The sequence below is a fragment of the Urocitellus parryii genome, chromosome 4 (assembly GCF_045843805.1).
Source record: "Urocitellus parryii isolate mUroPar1 chromosome 4, mUroPar1.hap1, whole genome shotgun sequence".
NCBI lineage: Eukaryota > Metazoa > Chordata > Mammalia > Rodentia > Sciuridae > Urocitellus > Urocitellus parryii.
In genome coordinates, this window is record NC_135534.1 from 102,858,906 (window position 1) to 102,876,057 (window position 17,152).

A 17,152-nucleotide genomic window follows, 5' to 3' on the forward strand; every position below is an offset into this window, starting at 1 on the left:
CCTCCAAAATGTCCCAGGCAAATAATGCAAGCTTGTCTCGTCACACAAGTCACTAAATGAAGCCTTGTGCGTCTCCAGTGACACACTGTAAATATAAAGTGGCATTAATGAGGGATATTTTATCAAAGCTATCACAGGCAAGTGCAAGTCCCTCCTGCGGCTATTCAGTTTGATGCAGGGAAAGGCAACAATAGCAGGCCGGCACTTTTGCAAAGTCCCTGTCCCTGGGATGCAAGCCCCAACAGGCTGCGGCAAGCAAAACTCAGCCCCTGACTTCCCGTCACCACCACAAATCTCCCACCCATCAGCCATCTTCTCTAATCCCCAAAAAAGGTAACAGAGGGTGATCTACCACTGGTTCATTCAGGATCCAAAACATCATGCATGCACTTTAATGTAACAGGCATAATTAACACTGCTTAGGCAATACCATTCTGGCTGCATTTCATGAACATCCATTTCATCCAAACACCACCAGGAGGGATGGGAGATTTTCTCTAGAGGGATAGATGGCTTCACTCACAGGGGAAAAAGAATCAGGACTCAGTGCTTAATGGCTGGAGTTCTCTTTCCTAGCAAGGATGTAAATGAAACAAGCCTAATGAAGTTCAAAGACAGCACCAACAGGTTTCTTTAATCCTGGGAGTGGGAATCAGGAGCTTCTCAGATCACATTAACAAATCTGAGGAAGAAAAGTCCCCTAGGAGTCCACCTGAAATTTACCACCAGAATATGGGATTTAGGGTTGGGCCAATATCCCCCTCTCAAACCTAGAGCCAAAAAAAAAAACACGCATAAAAAATTAAAGAAAGTCCCCTCACTACAAATCAAACCCAATTACTTTCTAATTTGAACACAATCTGATAAACAGAGTACAAACAGGGATGTACACAAGAGCAAGAAGCTGCTTCCATGGTAACTGGCAACAGAATTTTCATGTAGCTTTGACATGCACAGTTGAGTATCAGACCGCTCCTTTCTAAGTCAGCACATATCCCTCGCCGGGAAGGCAACTTCTCACCGCGAGATAGTTACAAATATAGTACTGTTGTTACTACCCGGTGCCTTCAATGAGCAGGCTTGACATGGGAAGCCTAATCTAATCCAGTTCTGCTGCCAAGAGGCATTGCATGGCTCCCGTTTTCAGGCAATATCCCCGACCAGCGCTTTCCTCCCCACCTTTTTTGCAGCTAATACAAGTCTATTGTTGCCTCTATTATGCGCCAGTTACCGAGCCTTTACTCACGCTCACGTTTAACTGACACTGGCGCTTTTTACAATGCAGCAGCACGAGGGATCTTTTTCAGGAACATTTTATCGAACCCCTCTAGTCAGTGGCATCACCTGAAATGAAGTTGTAACCATACCCGGCATCGGCTGAACCCAATTATCTTGAAACTCATAAATTAAGAATTCACAGAGGAAAACATATAAACAACATCCGAAGACTGACGATGGCAGGGAAGAAAAAATCCCCCAACGCTGGGAATGAAGCCGCTGCCAGACTCTCACCCCTACGGCCCGATATACTCTCCAAGCAGAGATCCTCTGTAAGCCTGTTTTGGGGAAAAGCACCAACCGGCCATCCCCCAAATACAAAGCCCAGTACCCCCAGATATCCCCATTTCCTACAGCGTGTCTCCTGCGGTGTTTACATAACTGTGTGTCCTCTAGCGTGTAAACAAAAGGCACAGCCCAAGCAAAAAGGCGCTGAGCCCGCCCGGGCCAGGGGCTCCGCAGGTGGGGGTTGAGCTCTCGGCGTCCTCCGCCACTTGTTGCTCCGGGTCCTGCAGCTCTCGAGCTGCAAGGAGGGGCTTTGCAGGCGCATAGCCATACTGCATCCCCTCATGCACCGCCGCCCGCCCCCCGTACCCGGGAGCCACTCGGTCCCGGCGCCCGCAGGGAGCCCACAGCAGGCGGCCAGGGGCGCGGGGACGCCGCGCCGCTGCCGAGCGCGAAGAGGCGGCGGGAAGGGAAGCAAGGGTGCAGCACGACCAGCCTCTCCGCTGGGGAAGAGCTCCGGTTCCCTTTTGTTAGCAAATGCAAACACTGCCCTCTTCTTTCCCGACCGCGCCAACGCGCCCGGCACACGGACAGCCACACATGGAGCTCCTGCCGAGCGCACGGTGTCTTCAGGGAAGGCGCCAGGCATGCAGAGCCGCCCCTGGGCAAATTCCCAAGACTGCTCTCCACGAGGAGGGTGCCCGGAGGCCCACAGGGAGCCCGCCTGGACGCAGAGGCCGCGAACGCGCCCTCCACCACCCTCCGGCCGCCGAAAGGACGAGCTGCCGGGAAATCCGGTGTCCCCACTCGTGGCGGAGGACGCCGTGGGGCGGGCGGGATGCAGGCTCCCCGCGCCTTCCCGCAGAGGCGGTGACAGCGACCGCCCCCCCCCCGTGGGGCCGGGCCCGGGGAACTTTCCCTGCCTGGATCCCGGCCAAGAAGACCCGCAGCCTAGCCGAGGGGGCGGAGGGGCTGCGATGGGCCGGAGGGAAACACTAGAGACGTGCAGTTCGGGGACCGGAGAGAGGCAGAGCGCGGGGAGCGGAGGAGAACAGACAAGTCTGAGGTGTCCTGGGAACCCGCAAGGAATCACGCCGGAGGCGGCGGGTAGTCAGCCATAGGGAGGCTTGGGGGATGGAGAAGTCGGGCGCGGGGGGCGGGGGGAGTTGCTCAATGGAGAGGTGGGGGCAAACCGGCAGCCCTGGGAGACCAGAGGACCTGCAAGTTGCGGGGACATCAGCGAGTTTAAGAGGGTCCGGAAGGTTTGGGGGTGCCTTCGATCCCTCCCCTTCCCCCATACTCTCTAGCCCCCGGCCCCCCAGTCTCACTCCACTCCGCACCTCGCGCCAAGCCAGGGAGAAAAGGTGTGGGTGCAGCCATCCCTGAGGGCTCTCATTCATAACCAGCCGGCCAGGGAAGGGGAGCAGCGATTCCCTCAGCCCCTTCCATCTCAGCCGTGGAGTTTTCTCTCCACACTACCTCCGCTTCGGATTTAGGAAGTGGGGGGAGGTTGTCATGGAAACGTTTCCCCCCTCCATGGCTACGGCTACTGGGGTGCCTGGGGAGGTTTCGGGGCCAACTGGCCGGTACCAACACCTACCTGTGGGGATCAGAGCCGCTGAGGAGAGGAGCAACAGCAGAAGCCGGAGCCGAAGCCCTGGAGGCGCCGCCGCCGCCGCCACAGCCGCTGCCGCCGCACACTGGGATCCGCTCGGCAGCACAGCACTCGCCATGTCGGGCACCTGCCTCAGACTGGCGGCAGTGGCTGCCTCCGGAGCCCGAGCGGACAACTAATGAGATGCTAATTACATGCACTGAAGGCGGAGTCCGAACAGGCCAATCACAGCGACGCGAGCCCAACCCGGCTCTCGAAGGACTCGCCCCCTCCCCCACCCCGCCCCCTGGCGCTGGCGTTCGGCGGCGCGCCCGCGCCACCTAGGGGCGGGGCCAAGGGGAGGGGCGTATGCAAATATGTTTATGTTAAAATCGGTCTTCGCTTTCCCCAGATCAAGGAAAAAGTGTTCTCTAGGGCGCTTGGAGTGTGGGGGTTCAGGCTCCAGGGGGCGGGTCTAGCTTCCCGAACACCTTTATTAGGAATGTTTACAGCGATCGCTGTACGTATCAAACCGTCGACTGGAGAACCTCCCTAGGAGGTTCCTCTGCCCGGTACTCCGTGTGCATCTGGCCTGGAAACCAGTCATTGCAAATTTCCGTCACTCACCTTGCACGAAGGAATAGATCTTTGGGAAACCGGGCTGTGCGGGAGTAGAGAGTGAGAATGCAGGTCCCCGGATTGACAAAACAATCTGGGAGAAGTGCATGCGTGCTTTGCACGTCCGGCGGAGCGGGAGAGCCTGTTCAACAACCTAGCGGCGGACTTGGGGATAGTTGAGAGACTGGAACCGTGGAGTCGGGTTCTGGGATTTTCGAGTCCGTGTCATTACGGTATATTCTCGAGAAAGGTACAACGAGGAGGGTACACTCAGGCTCCCCAGCTTGTTAAGGGTCTCCTCCCTGGTTTTAATATGTATATGTATGTGTGTGTTTAATATATTTGTGGCATATGTGAAATATATTTAAGATTAAACGCTCACAACAAAAATTCTACCCTGTCAAGGCTTCAGGGGGAAGGCTGGTGTGGAGTAGGGGGCATGCTGAGAAGGAAGGGTCTACCATTTCCTCCCTCAAGACTCAAACCCACTCCCTCCTCCTTTACTCCCCCAGACCTTCCTAAAGCGACTGGACACCAACAGGTGCTTTCAGCTTCCCGGGTCTCTGGGAGAGGTTCTCCTGCTGAAGTGACTTGCATCTTTGGACTCACTCTCCCTCCCTCAAATTACCTTTGTTTTCTTTCCAACCAAGCAGCCGGCTCTCTTGTTTGTCTGCTTTTTAATTACTTATTTTCTTCCCCTCTAGAAGATCGTGTGCGCTCTGACCCTCTGTTGCTCAAGCATCAAATTGAAGGACGAGCCATATTAAGTGTAAAGGTTTATAATAATTTAAGTATTCATAGAATGCAGAACAATAAGATGTAGGAAATACAATTTGCATAATAAATATCAATATCACAACAGCTAAAACAAACCATGACAAATTATCTGTGGCTAAATGACCAAGAGATTACTGAATGTAAATTGCTAAATCTGCGCTGTAGTCTAGAAAAGCTGCACCCAGTGACTTCTCTAGCCCTCTGTCCTCCTTTTGCTAAAAAAAAGAATAAATAAATAATAAAATATATAAAAAAATGAAGTCATGATCTGCCAACCCACCAAATGAGTTACACTTTCAAACAGCCTCCTATTATCCATTATGCATAAACTAATTTCGATACTGCCCTGTCTTCCCAGCCCTGGATATTCTGCTCTGTAATTACAGGCCCGGATGCAGGAACTGCAGGCAGTCCTCCAGAAGTGGGGAGAGTTCCAGCAGGCAAATCGCAGCACATGAGGCAGGAAACCAACATCACATGGTCACCAGGTCTGCAAATGCCCTAATGCAAGTGTCCAGACTGCAAATCTTACCTATGCTTTATCACCTCTGGATATGAAGCCGCCTATATCAGAAATGATGCAAAGCAGAGTCCTGTCAAAATCAGAATTAAAAATTTGAGGGCATATATACATAAGCTGAAAGTGATGTGGAAACTATAAAATCAGGTCTTATGTGCCAGGAACACTAGCACAGGGCCTAGAACACAGTAATAGTAATATTTGCTGTTATTATTACTACTATTCTTGTATTTATTGAGTTCTTTTTAGTATTTTGCATGCAAAATCTCATTTAATCCTTGGAACAATCTCCAAGGTGCCTACTATTATTATCTCCTATTTTATGTTTTTTAAACATGGTAGAAAGATTAAGCAACAACCCTGAGCTCACAGTTTCTAAGTTGCAGATAGAGCCTGTGCAATTAACCAATATGCTGTACTGGGCCTCAATAAGTATCTGTTAAGTGAATGAATAAATTTCGAATTACAATGTATGAATAATAAGCAAAGGATAGTTATATTTTTAACATAAGGTGAAAATACGCCAGCAACCCAGAAACATTTTTTAAAATAACAGAATTGCAATATACTCCTAAGGAAAATCATTCCTCGTGAGGCTGAATCTCCAAGAGAATCTAGCCAGGCCCCATTCCTCCCACACTCAGAACACAGTATGGGGACATTGGAAGATGTGGAGTGTTTTCATCTCTCTTCATTCTCTTGGCACATCAAGTGAACACCTACTCAAATTTCCAGTTGGCAAAGAACAACATGGGACATTTCTATAGGAAATGCTAATGCTGTATGACTTACCTCACTAGAGGAATGCAAATAGCTTTAGAAATTTCCGCAGAAACGCCACCTGTGCCATAAGATTAAGGAACACACACATCCAATTTCCCAGGTACAGAAACTGAGTCCTGGCACACCTTTAGCATTGGGATCTCCATAGAAATAATCAGAGGTGAGAATTTAGGATTAAGCTGTTGCTACTCTATCCACTAGCCATGCTCCTCTCCCACCCCCAGCTCTTTCACACTAACGATGTCGCCAAGTGATTTAACATATGGAACATGTGAAGAACGTATCAAATTCCCACAGCCGCTAAGTACAAGTTATGACTACTCTGGCTTTCTCATAGTAAAGCTCGTCATTTTCTGCTCCATGGACTAGAACTCCTCGCCAACTACAAGTTCCAACTATTTTTCCCCTTGCTGCATGGATTTAACCAATTTTGAAAACCAGATGGTGTTTTTGCCATTTATAACTGATAATCAATTGTTTTGTGAATTTAATTTTTCAAGAAAGAACTGAAATACTTATCAGAATTACAATCTGGGTGCTACTTGTGTTAGAACAAAATTGCCAAAAGCACCAAGAGCCCAGCTTTTTTTTTTTTAACTTTATAGAGAGAGACCTTATATTGTTTGCCTTCACTAAAACAGTTGAGAAATGTGGATAAACATATATGAAAAGTAAGCAATAAAGGGAGATTCATGTTTTGGGGAATATATCAGAGATAATAAAAAGTAGTAACATCTTGCTTGTTAAAATACCAATTATTTTAATACCCATGTATAAAAAGCAACAAAGACAAATTATTAGGAGAACAGTATTTGGAGTCAGCATTTGCCCTGCTGATGGATTTTTAAAGTACCAACAGAAAAGTGTTTTAATCCATATCATGGATTATTTGTGTCCCCCCCCCCCGAATTTATATGGTGATGCTCTAGCCTCAGTGAGATGATAGATGTGAGAACTTTAGGTGATTAGATTTAGATGAGGTCATGAGATTGAGACCCTTATGATGATATCAATGCCCTGATAAATACAGGAAGAGACATCAGAGTTCTCTTTCCATGAACATTCAGAAAGGAAAGGTTAGGTGAGTGTACAGTCAAAAGGCAGCCCTCTGCAAGCCAGGAAGAGGACCTTCACCAGAACCTGACCTTGCTGGCACCCTGATCTTAGACTTAAAACCTCCAGAACTTAGGGAGAATAAATCTCTATTGTATGACATTTTGTTATAGTAGCCAAAGTGAACTAAAACAATCTGTAAGCTGCATTTGGGTATATGGAAAGAATCGTGTCAGTTTTTTATGGAGAAGGATGCTGCAAATTAAAGAAGTTAGCAATGTATTAGAATATTGGGCTGAATAGACTCTCAGTCCTATCTAGTAGATAGTTCTTGTATTCTTAGATTAAGACTGAACAGCTCATCTTTGGGGGAATCCGTCTATGAATCTTTATGAAATTCAAAGCCAGCTAAATCCATATTCCTAAATGAGTAATTTAACACTTTACCCGAAGGTTTATTCTTTTAGAATCATGGAGTTGACGATAAACTCTTGAATATCAAGAGTTGAATATCAGTTTGAAAGGAAGAAAAGTACTGAAGTAGGTTGCAGAAAACTACACACAAACTGGGTCAAGGAGCAGCCCCAATTCCCATGGAAGGGAAATTTACCATAGAGACCCAAGTCATAGTTTGTGCCAATCAACTATCTTGGAATATATCCAGGTATACGTGGCCACTCCAAATATGCACTCACTAGAACAAAATACTGTATAGAGCATCTCCATGGAACAGTCACTGTTAAATTCTGGAAATATGAAGGTGAATGAACAAGTTTATCTACTGTCCTGGAACTAGGAGTAAAGTAAGGGAGATAGACATACACCACAATTATTATATATATAATGAATGTTTTATAATATATGGACACAGCTCTATGTGAACAGAAAAGGGAGGCACCTAACTATTCTCAGAGGGCAAGTATCAATGTCTATGTATGAGGGAAACATCAAATGGGAGAATGTTCTTCAGCTGAGTCTTAGAAGTTGAGGAAGACTCCACAGGGCAGACAGAGATATGCTGGAGCAAAGGGAAGGTGTGACAAGAGAGGAAGGTCATTTATAAAGTGCTAAAAGCTTATGTTACAAATATAATGACTGAAGTTGCAAGTAGAATGGATCACAGATCGCTAGAGGACAAGCGGCAAGAAAGGAAGCTAGAAAATATAGAGAGAGACCAGGGAATGCCTTGATTGACACACAAGAAGTTTTGACAGTTTACTTTAGGTAATGAGAAACCATGGAACTAATAGAATCACATGACCAGATTTATATTTAAGAAAAAATGAATCCCAGATTTGTACTTTCAGTATTGCAGTGGGTGTTGGTATCAATCGCTTCAGGTAGGGACACAGGTATGGAACAGACTTGTTTGATTGTTTATTGTTTGTTTAGGGGATGAACACTGGGAAGAAGGTAATAATTTCATTTGGGGACAAGTTTATTTTGAAATGTCTATGAAATATTTAGCCAGGCAATAAATCATCTAAAATGGTGGCTAGACCTCAGGAAAGTGCGCTGGAATGAAGAGTATATGGGTAAAAATTAAAGCCATGGACTTGAAGAACAGAGGGGGAGGGGAACTCACCCAGAAAGGTCGTTATGAAGGACTTTTTAAAAACAAGCCAGGAGTACCTCTAACCATCATAGAGGTATTTAAGGAGTAGATGGAGCTCTAGATGAAGGGACATGAGCATAGGGAAAGAAAAAAAAAGAACAAAGAAGCTAAAGAAGGAAGGGTCAGTAATTAACCATACCAATTGCTATAAAGAGGTCAAAGATAATTGGATGTTGGCATTAGAGATAAAAATCCCCTTATGCTGAGGTCCAGTATGTGACCAGTCTCACATCCATGTAAACAGTTTGACAAAACCAGGAGAGGGGTAGATGCTAATTTTGCTTATCTTGCCAGTAGGGCAGGAAGATGTGATTTGCTAGTGATTTTCTAATATGGAGAAATAGCTTTAGAGTTTTTCGATTTGACATTCAATTTCACTGACACTGACAGACAGCCTTGGGTGGGATAGAGGGATTGTTGCAACTCAAGTAACTCAACTAATTATCACATATAGACCTTAGTTTTTATTTCTGAACTAAAATATGATTGGTCATGATGCTGCAAAAGTTTTCTACTATATTTTAAAAGTCATATTTTCCTGATACGATATCATAATTGTCAGATGAGGCTCTGTGATAATTCCATAACAGTACAGCACAACTTCCCAGGCAGCAGGATTTCAGCAAGATCCATTAAAAGCAGACATTGATATCTATAGATTTTCATAAAGCTGCAATATAAAATAGCCATATTATGAATATGAGATTGTATCGTTCATGCTGCTAAGAGATGACAATGGTAATATAACTTTTTGTAATATGGGTTGTAAACAGGACAAGTTCTGAATAGAAATTGTCTTGGTAATGTATCATGCAGTACCAAAGAGGAAAAGTTTTTAGGAGAATATTCTCAAAAACCCATCCTTGGGGTATCATGATGGCCCTGCCCGAGTATTCACATTTGTCCTTATGGTTTCAAATGACACTCAAATTTCCAAATTTCATTTTAAATAGGATGTTTATTTTTTCTTCTTTCTGGTTATCCCTGGCTGAGTAGTGTACTACTTAGAGATTAGTATTTTTGCAACAAAGTGCCCATGTTTGTTCATTCTTCAAACTCTGTCAACTTAAATCAAACCATTGTCTGACTTATAACAAACACCAAACCCTAAGTTTCCAAAGGACTGCATGTAGTTTAGCAATGCAGCTCACATTGAAGTCAATGTCTGGCTAAATCCCATGTAACTCTTTGAAAATGTAGGGGTTTGTCAAAAGGGTTCTAGAAGAGGAATAATCATCTTACTCTTTTGCAGATTTAAATAGTTTTTTTTTTTCTTTTAAAAGTTATTTCAACTCTCCAAGGATGCCTTTCTATCAGCCAGCAGGAATTCCATGTGGTACTTTGAATATCTTTTTTACCTGTCCCCAGACTGTGAAGAACTGAAGTTCAGTTTGTTTAAAGATCGTGTTTTGAAGAAAAGCAAGGCTTAATTTCAGTCTTTCATGTTCTCTGACAGCATTGTCACTTGCTAAGCTATTTCTCTAAGACTTTCGTTACAGTGCTAATATTTCTCTATATATTTTATTTATGTGGCTTGGTCTGTGATGAATAACACATTTATGCAAAAATCTCAATATATCTACAAGATGCCAATACTCAGAAGGGACATACGCTCTACAATGCAGTTAATAAAATGCAGTAAATAGCATATAGTTTCAGAAGCAATTAGTATAGTTCGTGACTTCAATTACAAAAAAAAGCCCTTATGATTTCTAGTAATTGTTATTTATCTTTCATCTGAAGTGTTTCTCTTGTCTGAATCAGCTTTGGCCTGGAAATAGCATTGTCAGTGGGGAAAGTATACAGCTCTGCTCGCTACACCAGGATGAGAAACAGAAATTGAGGATCAGGACCCTAGAGCTAACTACTCTTCTTAGAGAGCTACTCCATGGGACTTTGGATTGATCTTATTCTGCTATGCCATCCACTCATGTCCTCCCACCAGAGTCAATTACCTGGTTTCTCAGTTCATACAGCCAACTTGAGCAGTGCATTTTGCTTGCTAATGTGAAAGAGGAGAAAATTTCATGAAGTCATTTCGAACTTGGAAAAGGTTAGAAAATCCAAGTTGGTAAGGTCTCTGGCATATTAGTCTCCTAAAGAGATATTTTGTGAAGCACAACATCTTAACACCAGATACCACCTACTTGCTTGGCTTCCATATCTATCTGATTGTGGAACAAACCCAAGGGGCATTCCCAGGTCATTTGTCCAGCCCTCCATCTCCAGGCAGTGACAATGAGTCAATATCTTTCTCCTAAAACATCTCCCAAGGAAACTAATGTTTGATGTCCTGGGAGATATCCTGGGAGAGAACCTGGGAACATTGTACTAGATATTTAAATGACTCCATCCCCTCTTCTCAAACTTACAAGGCATCCATCACTCTTATATTCAGGGAAACAATGTTATGCTGCTAAATTACATGTGTTCAGCATCTATCGCAAATAGAATTTCTGATTTACAATTTACAAAATTATCTCTTCTACCCTCTGGGTTTGCATTGTGGCTCATCCAGGGGCTTTTATTCAATATGTGTTTTGTTATGAAGATAAAAAAAGAAAAAAAGAAAAAACCCCTCCTTTCCCCCTCCTCCACCAAATGCACTAATAAAACAAAGTCTTTTGATTTAGAAGAAATCCTATTGAGGACCTGAAGGCGCATCACTTCTTCATTATCTGATTCTTTTCCCAATTGGCAGTGCTTTACAGAAAGCCGCATTCTTTCAAAACCAATGATGAAGGGGTGTTTGGAATAAACAGAAGAGCCCCCTAGTCAGTGAACTCCTCAGATTGCCATGGATTGTGACTTTTAAAGCCAGTTCCAAGGAACTCAGCCTTTTTATCTTCAAATGTTCAAAATTAATTTGCCGAGCCACATAGATGGGCTTTCTCCCCTCACTAAAATTGACTTTAAAATCACTGAAGTTTAGGCTCTGTTTTCCATATAGAAACAGAAGGGTGGTTATTTCTGGTGTTTTCTCCCCCCACCTCTTTTATGATATCATTGATTTATTTTGAATAATTGAGAAAAGAGATAGGCTTTGCAGAGGGCAAGAGGGCTACAGTTAATGCACAACCATCCAGTACACAACACAAGCTCAACTCAATTATCTGGGGTCTGGGGAGACTCCAACCTGCCCATTTCTGTTTCTCAGAGGCAGGCTAAAAATCACCCAAATGGAACTGGTTTGCTGAATCAGGTTACAATGGCCAATTCCATATTCTCATCATTTTCAAAAGATTGCTCCTCTACTGTGAAAGGCATTGCAAATAAACACACAGAAAAAGACAAAACTCACTCTCTCCCTGAGAAGACATGAGCTTGGGGTATCACCCTACATTCACCGCAAAGTCCCCAAAGGCAGAATCACTGAAAGGACACTCAGAGAACACTTAGAAGTCACAGTGGGAAGACTATTACCATAGCCCCCTACTCACTAATAACCATCCTTTTTATTTCAGAGGTTTTATAGGATGTCTTTTTAAATCTCTAAAACCCCATATCATACATTATTTACAAACACTTTGCATTTCAGTTAAACCCTCTGCTCTTGAAGGAGTTATCATTTTTCTGGATGATACTTGCTCATTCTGTTGACTATTAAGTTTGTTTATTAAGGGAAAAAAAGAGAAGAACAGGAGGAAATTAGTATTTGCAAAACACTATGTGCCAGGAAACATGCTAACTTGCCTTAAATGCATAATCTATTTTTTTTAGAAGCACTTTCTTTTATTTCTTCATTGACAGGCATATCATACAAAAGGCCCTTTCTGGCAGAAAAATTTGAAATCGGCTTATTTTGATCCTAAAAAAGGTTAAGGGGACGTTATTTGAATTTTTGCTGAGGGGATCCAGATTGTGAAACTACTTCACTGGATAAAATAAATAATACAGATAGGATCTGTATTCAAAAACTGTATTACTGTTTTTCCTTGGTTAGTTGGAGATGCATCTTGACAAGGGTGTATACACTTTAATCAGAGCTGAGAAGTATGGAATAAGAGAGAGAAGCATCAATTTTCCCCTAAGGTTTAAGATATTTTTTCCCTAATATCGCTCTCCATGAAGCTCAAAAGTTGAATGGACCGGCCTTCATCTTCCTTTACAATTTTTTTCTTGGGCATTTTAAAATTAATCAGTCAAGCAAATATTTATTGACCAATATACTATGATAGGCACTAAGAAAAATAAAAGCTATGCAAGACATGATCTCTTCTCTCAAAGAACATATAATTGAGTTAAAGAGGCAAGACCTGCAAAAAGTTAACAATGTTAAAAATGTCTGAAACCCCATGTATGAGAAGCATCTAATATGTAGAGGAGAAGAGCTAGGTAAATCTATTAAAATCCTATTAAATAATTCCTTATTGTTCCAACATAATTACATCAAGAACCAACTTAGATCCCTTATACTAACAAAATCAAAAGATCTTATAGAACGTAATTCATGGTAAATACAACCAAATTTCAAAATAATCACAATTATATCTGCAAACAACATCAATAGACCTCATAATGTTACTGCCTTATCATTCTGAGTTGTAAACTTTAAAAAATCTGGACATTAAATTTGGAAATGACGTCAGTTCAGATGAAAAGTTTCTTTCCTACCTTTCTTCTTTTTTCCTCCCATCAAAACCCTGAAGGGCACTGTGTTAGGCTAAATAATGGCCCCTCAAAGTATCCAGATCCTAATCCCTTGAACCAGTGACTGTTGCTTATATGAAAAAGAAGTTTTCACAAATGTGAAAAAGCGATTAAGGCAGCGATCTTGATCTTTTGACCAGGAGATTGCCCAGATGGGCTCAAAATGCAATCACTATTATTTTTCCAAGAGGGAGGCAGAGAGACTTCACACACACACACACACACACACACACACACACACACACACAAAGAAGAAGGTGTTGTGAAGAGATTTAAAGATTCAGGCTTCAAAGATTGGAATGATAAGATCACAAACCAAGAAATACCAGCAGCTATTAGAAGCTGGAAGAGGCCAGGAACAAATTCTTCCCTGGAGTCTCCAGAGACTGCATGGCCCAGCTGACACCTGGATTTTGGCCCAGAGATACTGATTTTGGGCTTTTGGCTGCCCAAACTGTGATAGAATAAATTTCTCTCATTTGAAACCACCAAGTCTCTGATGATTTGATCATAACAGCCTTGAGAAATAAATATGGGCATTAATGTTTATTGAGGTTTGCTATGAGCCAGTTATTCTACACAAGATGTCGCATTTCATTCTTGCCATAACTGTCATCATCATTATTATTATTGGGATGAAGAAATCACAGCTCAGAAGGTGAAGTAACTTGCAAAGTTCTCTTCTGCCTGATTCCCATGCTCTTTGCTCAATGCCTTATTTCCTAAATGCCTTTCTGTTTCCTTGGTTGTCTGTCATTCTTATACCAGGTTAGGACAACCCAGGTGGATGTGAGGTATAACCAGCTTCAACATGTACACATATGGATTTCTTTCTTTATTCTGGGCACCACAGGTTCCATTCTAACAGATTCTGATTTAGTTGAAAACAAAACACCGCAACACCACACACTGCCTTCCTGTGAAACCTGGCAGTCAGAGTCACCCCATGGGACAGGCCCATGTAGCCAGGAGAAGACATATATCCCAGATTTAAAAGTCCCTCCTGTCTGCTGATACACACATTGTCGGATAACCATGTGAGCTACTAGTTAAGGAAGGAGCTTGGTGGAGGAGGTTTTCTTGTAGTAAATAAGGCCTGAGGTAAGGAGGGGGGACATTAATCTTGTCTGTGTTTCCCCTTCCTCTCTTTGATGGCTGCCCTGGCTTTGAAGTTAGGTAAATACACAGCATGGTGGGAGGGGATGCCAGCTGCCCAGACACCACTGGCAGAAGACTGAAGAGCTGTTGCTTTCCCTCCCCAGCCTGGGAGGTGTGCCCTATTGCAACACTTCTTCCCTGGGGTGCTCCACATCAAGTGTTGCCAAATTACAAATCCTAACTGGTATCCTGGTTGTGAGACCTTAAGCAAGATCAGGTTGGGACAAGGATATTCTGACTCCAGCATTGTATTCTCAACTGATATTCCCCTCTCCAGATCATCATCTGAGATAAAAAAAAAAACACCGTGGGGAAGTTATGAGACATGATCGAGCTGAACATCTCTCCTTTTTACTTCTCTACTTCCTCTTCTCTGCAGCATATCTTTTCTGAATTCTTTTGCAATTTCAGAGGTTGACACCCTCCTCTCTCTCCCTCCCCTATACCCCCTCTCTGTCTCTCTTCTTTCTTCTCTATTAAATGGTAACTTCTACACCACATGTTCAAGTTACAAGCATTCATTAAGTACTTACAGTATACAATGCAATGCGCTAGAATTTGTGTTGTAATAAGCCTTAGCTTGGTGCCAAAGAAATGAGCCCATCAGCTGCATGGAAGGTGCAGCGAGAAAGTAGCATAGTGCCAGGAGTAGAAGCCAACCTCGCTTTTCCTATGGGGGAAAAAGTATCTGTTGGAAGATATCTTCCCACTGAATCAGGCATACCTAGTCGTTGCATCTCCAAAGTCTGCAAAAAGAGATCCTAGGAGATCTAATTGACCAAATGATTGGGAAAAAAAAAAAAAAAAAAAAAACAAAGCTGGAGACCAGAAAGTGGATGCAAAATAAAATAAGAAAGAGGAAGCTTTTGTAAGGAAAATAGAGATGGAGACTCTAGTAAGGCAAATAGTTAAGACTCTATGAAGGGTTGGGGACATAGAGACTGTGTTTAGCAAGCCACAGATTACGAGGGAAAGCTTGTTAAAATGCATGCCCTTTCCCAAAGAAGGCAAGGATATTGAATGAGCTCAGGAGAAAACTTCCAGGGTCTGTTGCTGGATTCTATAGGTACCACCTTCTTCTACAGGTGAAAACTCATCTTTTCAAAGAAACTTTCTTAGTTTAAGGAAACAATACCAGTATTTCTGCTGTGTTTATTGGCGATAATCAAAAGGTATTGAACAATTAATATATCCATGCCAGGATTTATGCTAAGTGCCATTTGAAATCTAATACTCTCTGTGATAGGGAGATAATATTCTTATTCACCCTTCTCAGATAAGGAAATGTTAAGTAGTTTCCTCAAGGTAACCATTAGCAAGTGGTAGAAACCAGTTAGGAACTTGGACTAATTCTCAAGTCCACATTTTATGCCAACTATATGGTAAATAATACGGGTGCAACACACACTCTCTCTTTCTCTCTCACTCTAGCATCATCCTCATTGTCTGCAAATCTCCTGATATCATATCATGCCTTCAACCAATATTTTTCATGCTACTCTTTCTAGGCATGCTCGTTAATTGTCCTAGGATGCATTGATGCTTATCATGCCCTCCATAACATAAAAAATTTTCTCTATTGGTAATACTGTTTTCTGGACCATTTCTTTGAATGTTTCTTGACCCTCTGATAAGCCTTTATTTTTAACACTCAGCATAATACTCATCTCTACAATTTTTAATAGTCCTTGAGAGTCAAAATCATTTGTCAGAATGAAAAATAAATAGTAAGAAAGAAGTCGTGGATTTCTCCATGGGGAATGGAAAGCTCAGTGGCCAAATGCGTGGCAGTCTGGTGCCTTCATAGACACCAGCTGGAAAGATACTATTTGTCATGTTAGCTCCACAGTACTCACTGGTTTTCGAGCTTGCACATGGGTCAGAGTCACCCAGAGGACTTGTTAAAACTGGTAACTGAGCCCCACCCCCGGAGTTTCTGATTCACTATTTTGGGGTGGGGCTTCAGAATTTCTATTTCTCAGTCTATCAAGTTCCCAGGTGATGCTGCTGTTGCTGCTGAACTGGATGCTGCATCTTGAAAACCGTTCATGTCAATACAAGGATTTATGTATTTATCTTAGAAACAAATCATGTTATAACCAATCTGAACTGCATGGGACAGTGATAAATGGGGGATATGTATATCTCACATAAATAAAAATATACACATGTACATTTATGTATATATCACAGTATATGCAGACATGAGTATATAACTGTCCAAAACATGTTCAACTCGATCCTGTCTTTATATCCTCATAACTTCCCCATACAATTGCATTATAACGTGTGTCTAAGGTAGTGGTCTGTGAGGTCAGACAAGGGCTGAGTTGAAATAATGAATCCTCCAATTACAAGTTGTACTACTTTGGCAGCTCACTTTAAGTTCTTAAGACTCATTCCTTCATTCCTAAAATGGAAAAATAAAAGTGCATATTTCATGGTAGTGTGCTAAGGATTAATAGAGATGATGTGGGGAAAAGGGCTCTCAACATTGATATCTGACAGATACCCTATAAGCATGGGCGCTATTGTTCTAGGTCTACAGGTGAGGCAATACAAGAATAAGGGACTTTCTTGAGGACCCCCAACCTGCTGAGGGCAGAGCTGAGCCTTCAATTCTACAGCCTCTTGATTTTCAGGCATGGATTCCCCTTTGGATAATTTCAGCACATTGCAGATTCTATAGGCAGCTTTTGGGATGGTGGTACCTCAGTTAATGAAGCCTCAGGGAATGGAGCTCTTTTATTCCACATTTTAAAAGCAAACAAAAAACCCTTCATAAATCATTTGAAGAAAAGCCGCATGTATTCACAGCTGCCCATGACAAAAATACCTCTGAGCACAGCTTCTATTTGTCCCTTCCCAGTTGAATGTAAAT

The 17,152-nt window shown here is 42.8% G+C and overlaps 1 protein-coding gene across 3 annotated transcripts in view; it reads right to left on the minus strand.

The window, feature by feature from the left end:
- Positions 1-3,236, minus strand: part of Cadm1 (cell adhesion molecule 1) — a 312,946-nt gene extending 309,710 nt beyond the window's left edge. For all 3 annotated transcript variants that reach the window (XM_026396363.2, XM_077797726.1, XM_026396365.2), the window contains exon 1: positions 3,104-3,236. In XM_026396363.2, the coding sequence (XP_026252148.1) occupies positions 3,104-3,236 (133 nt within the window). The remainder of the gene's footprint in view (positions 1-3,103) is intronic.
- Positions 3,237-17,152: the final 13,916 nt, after the last annotated feature.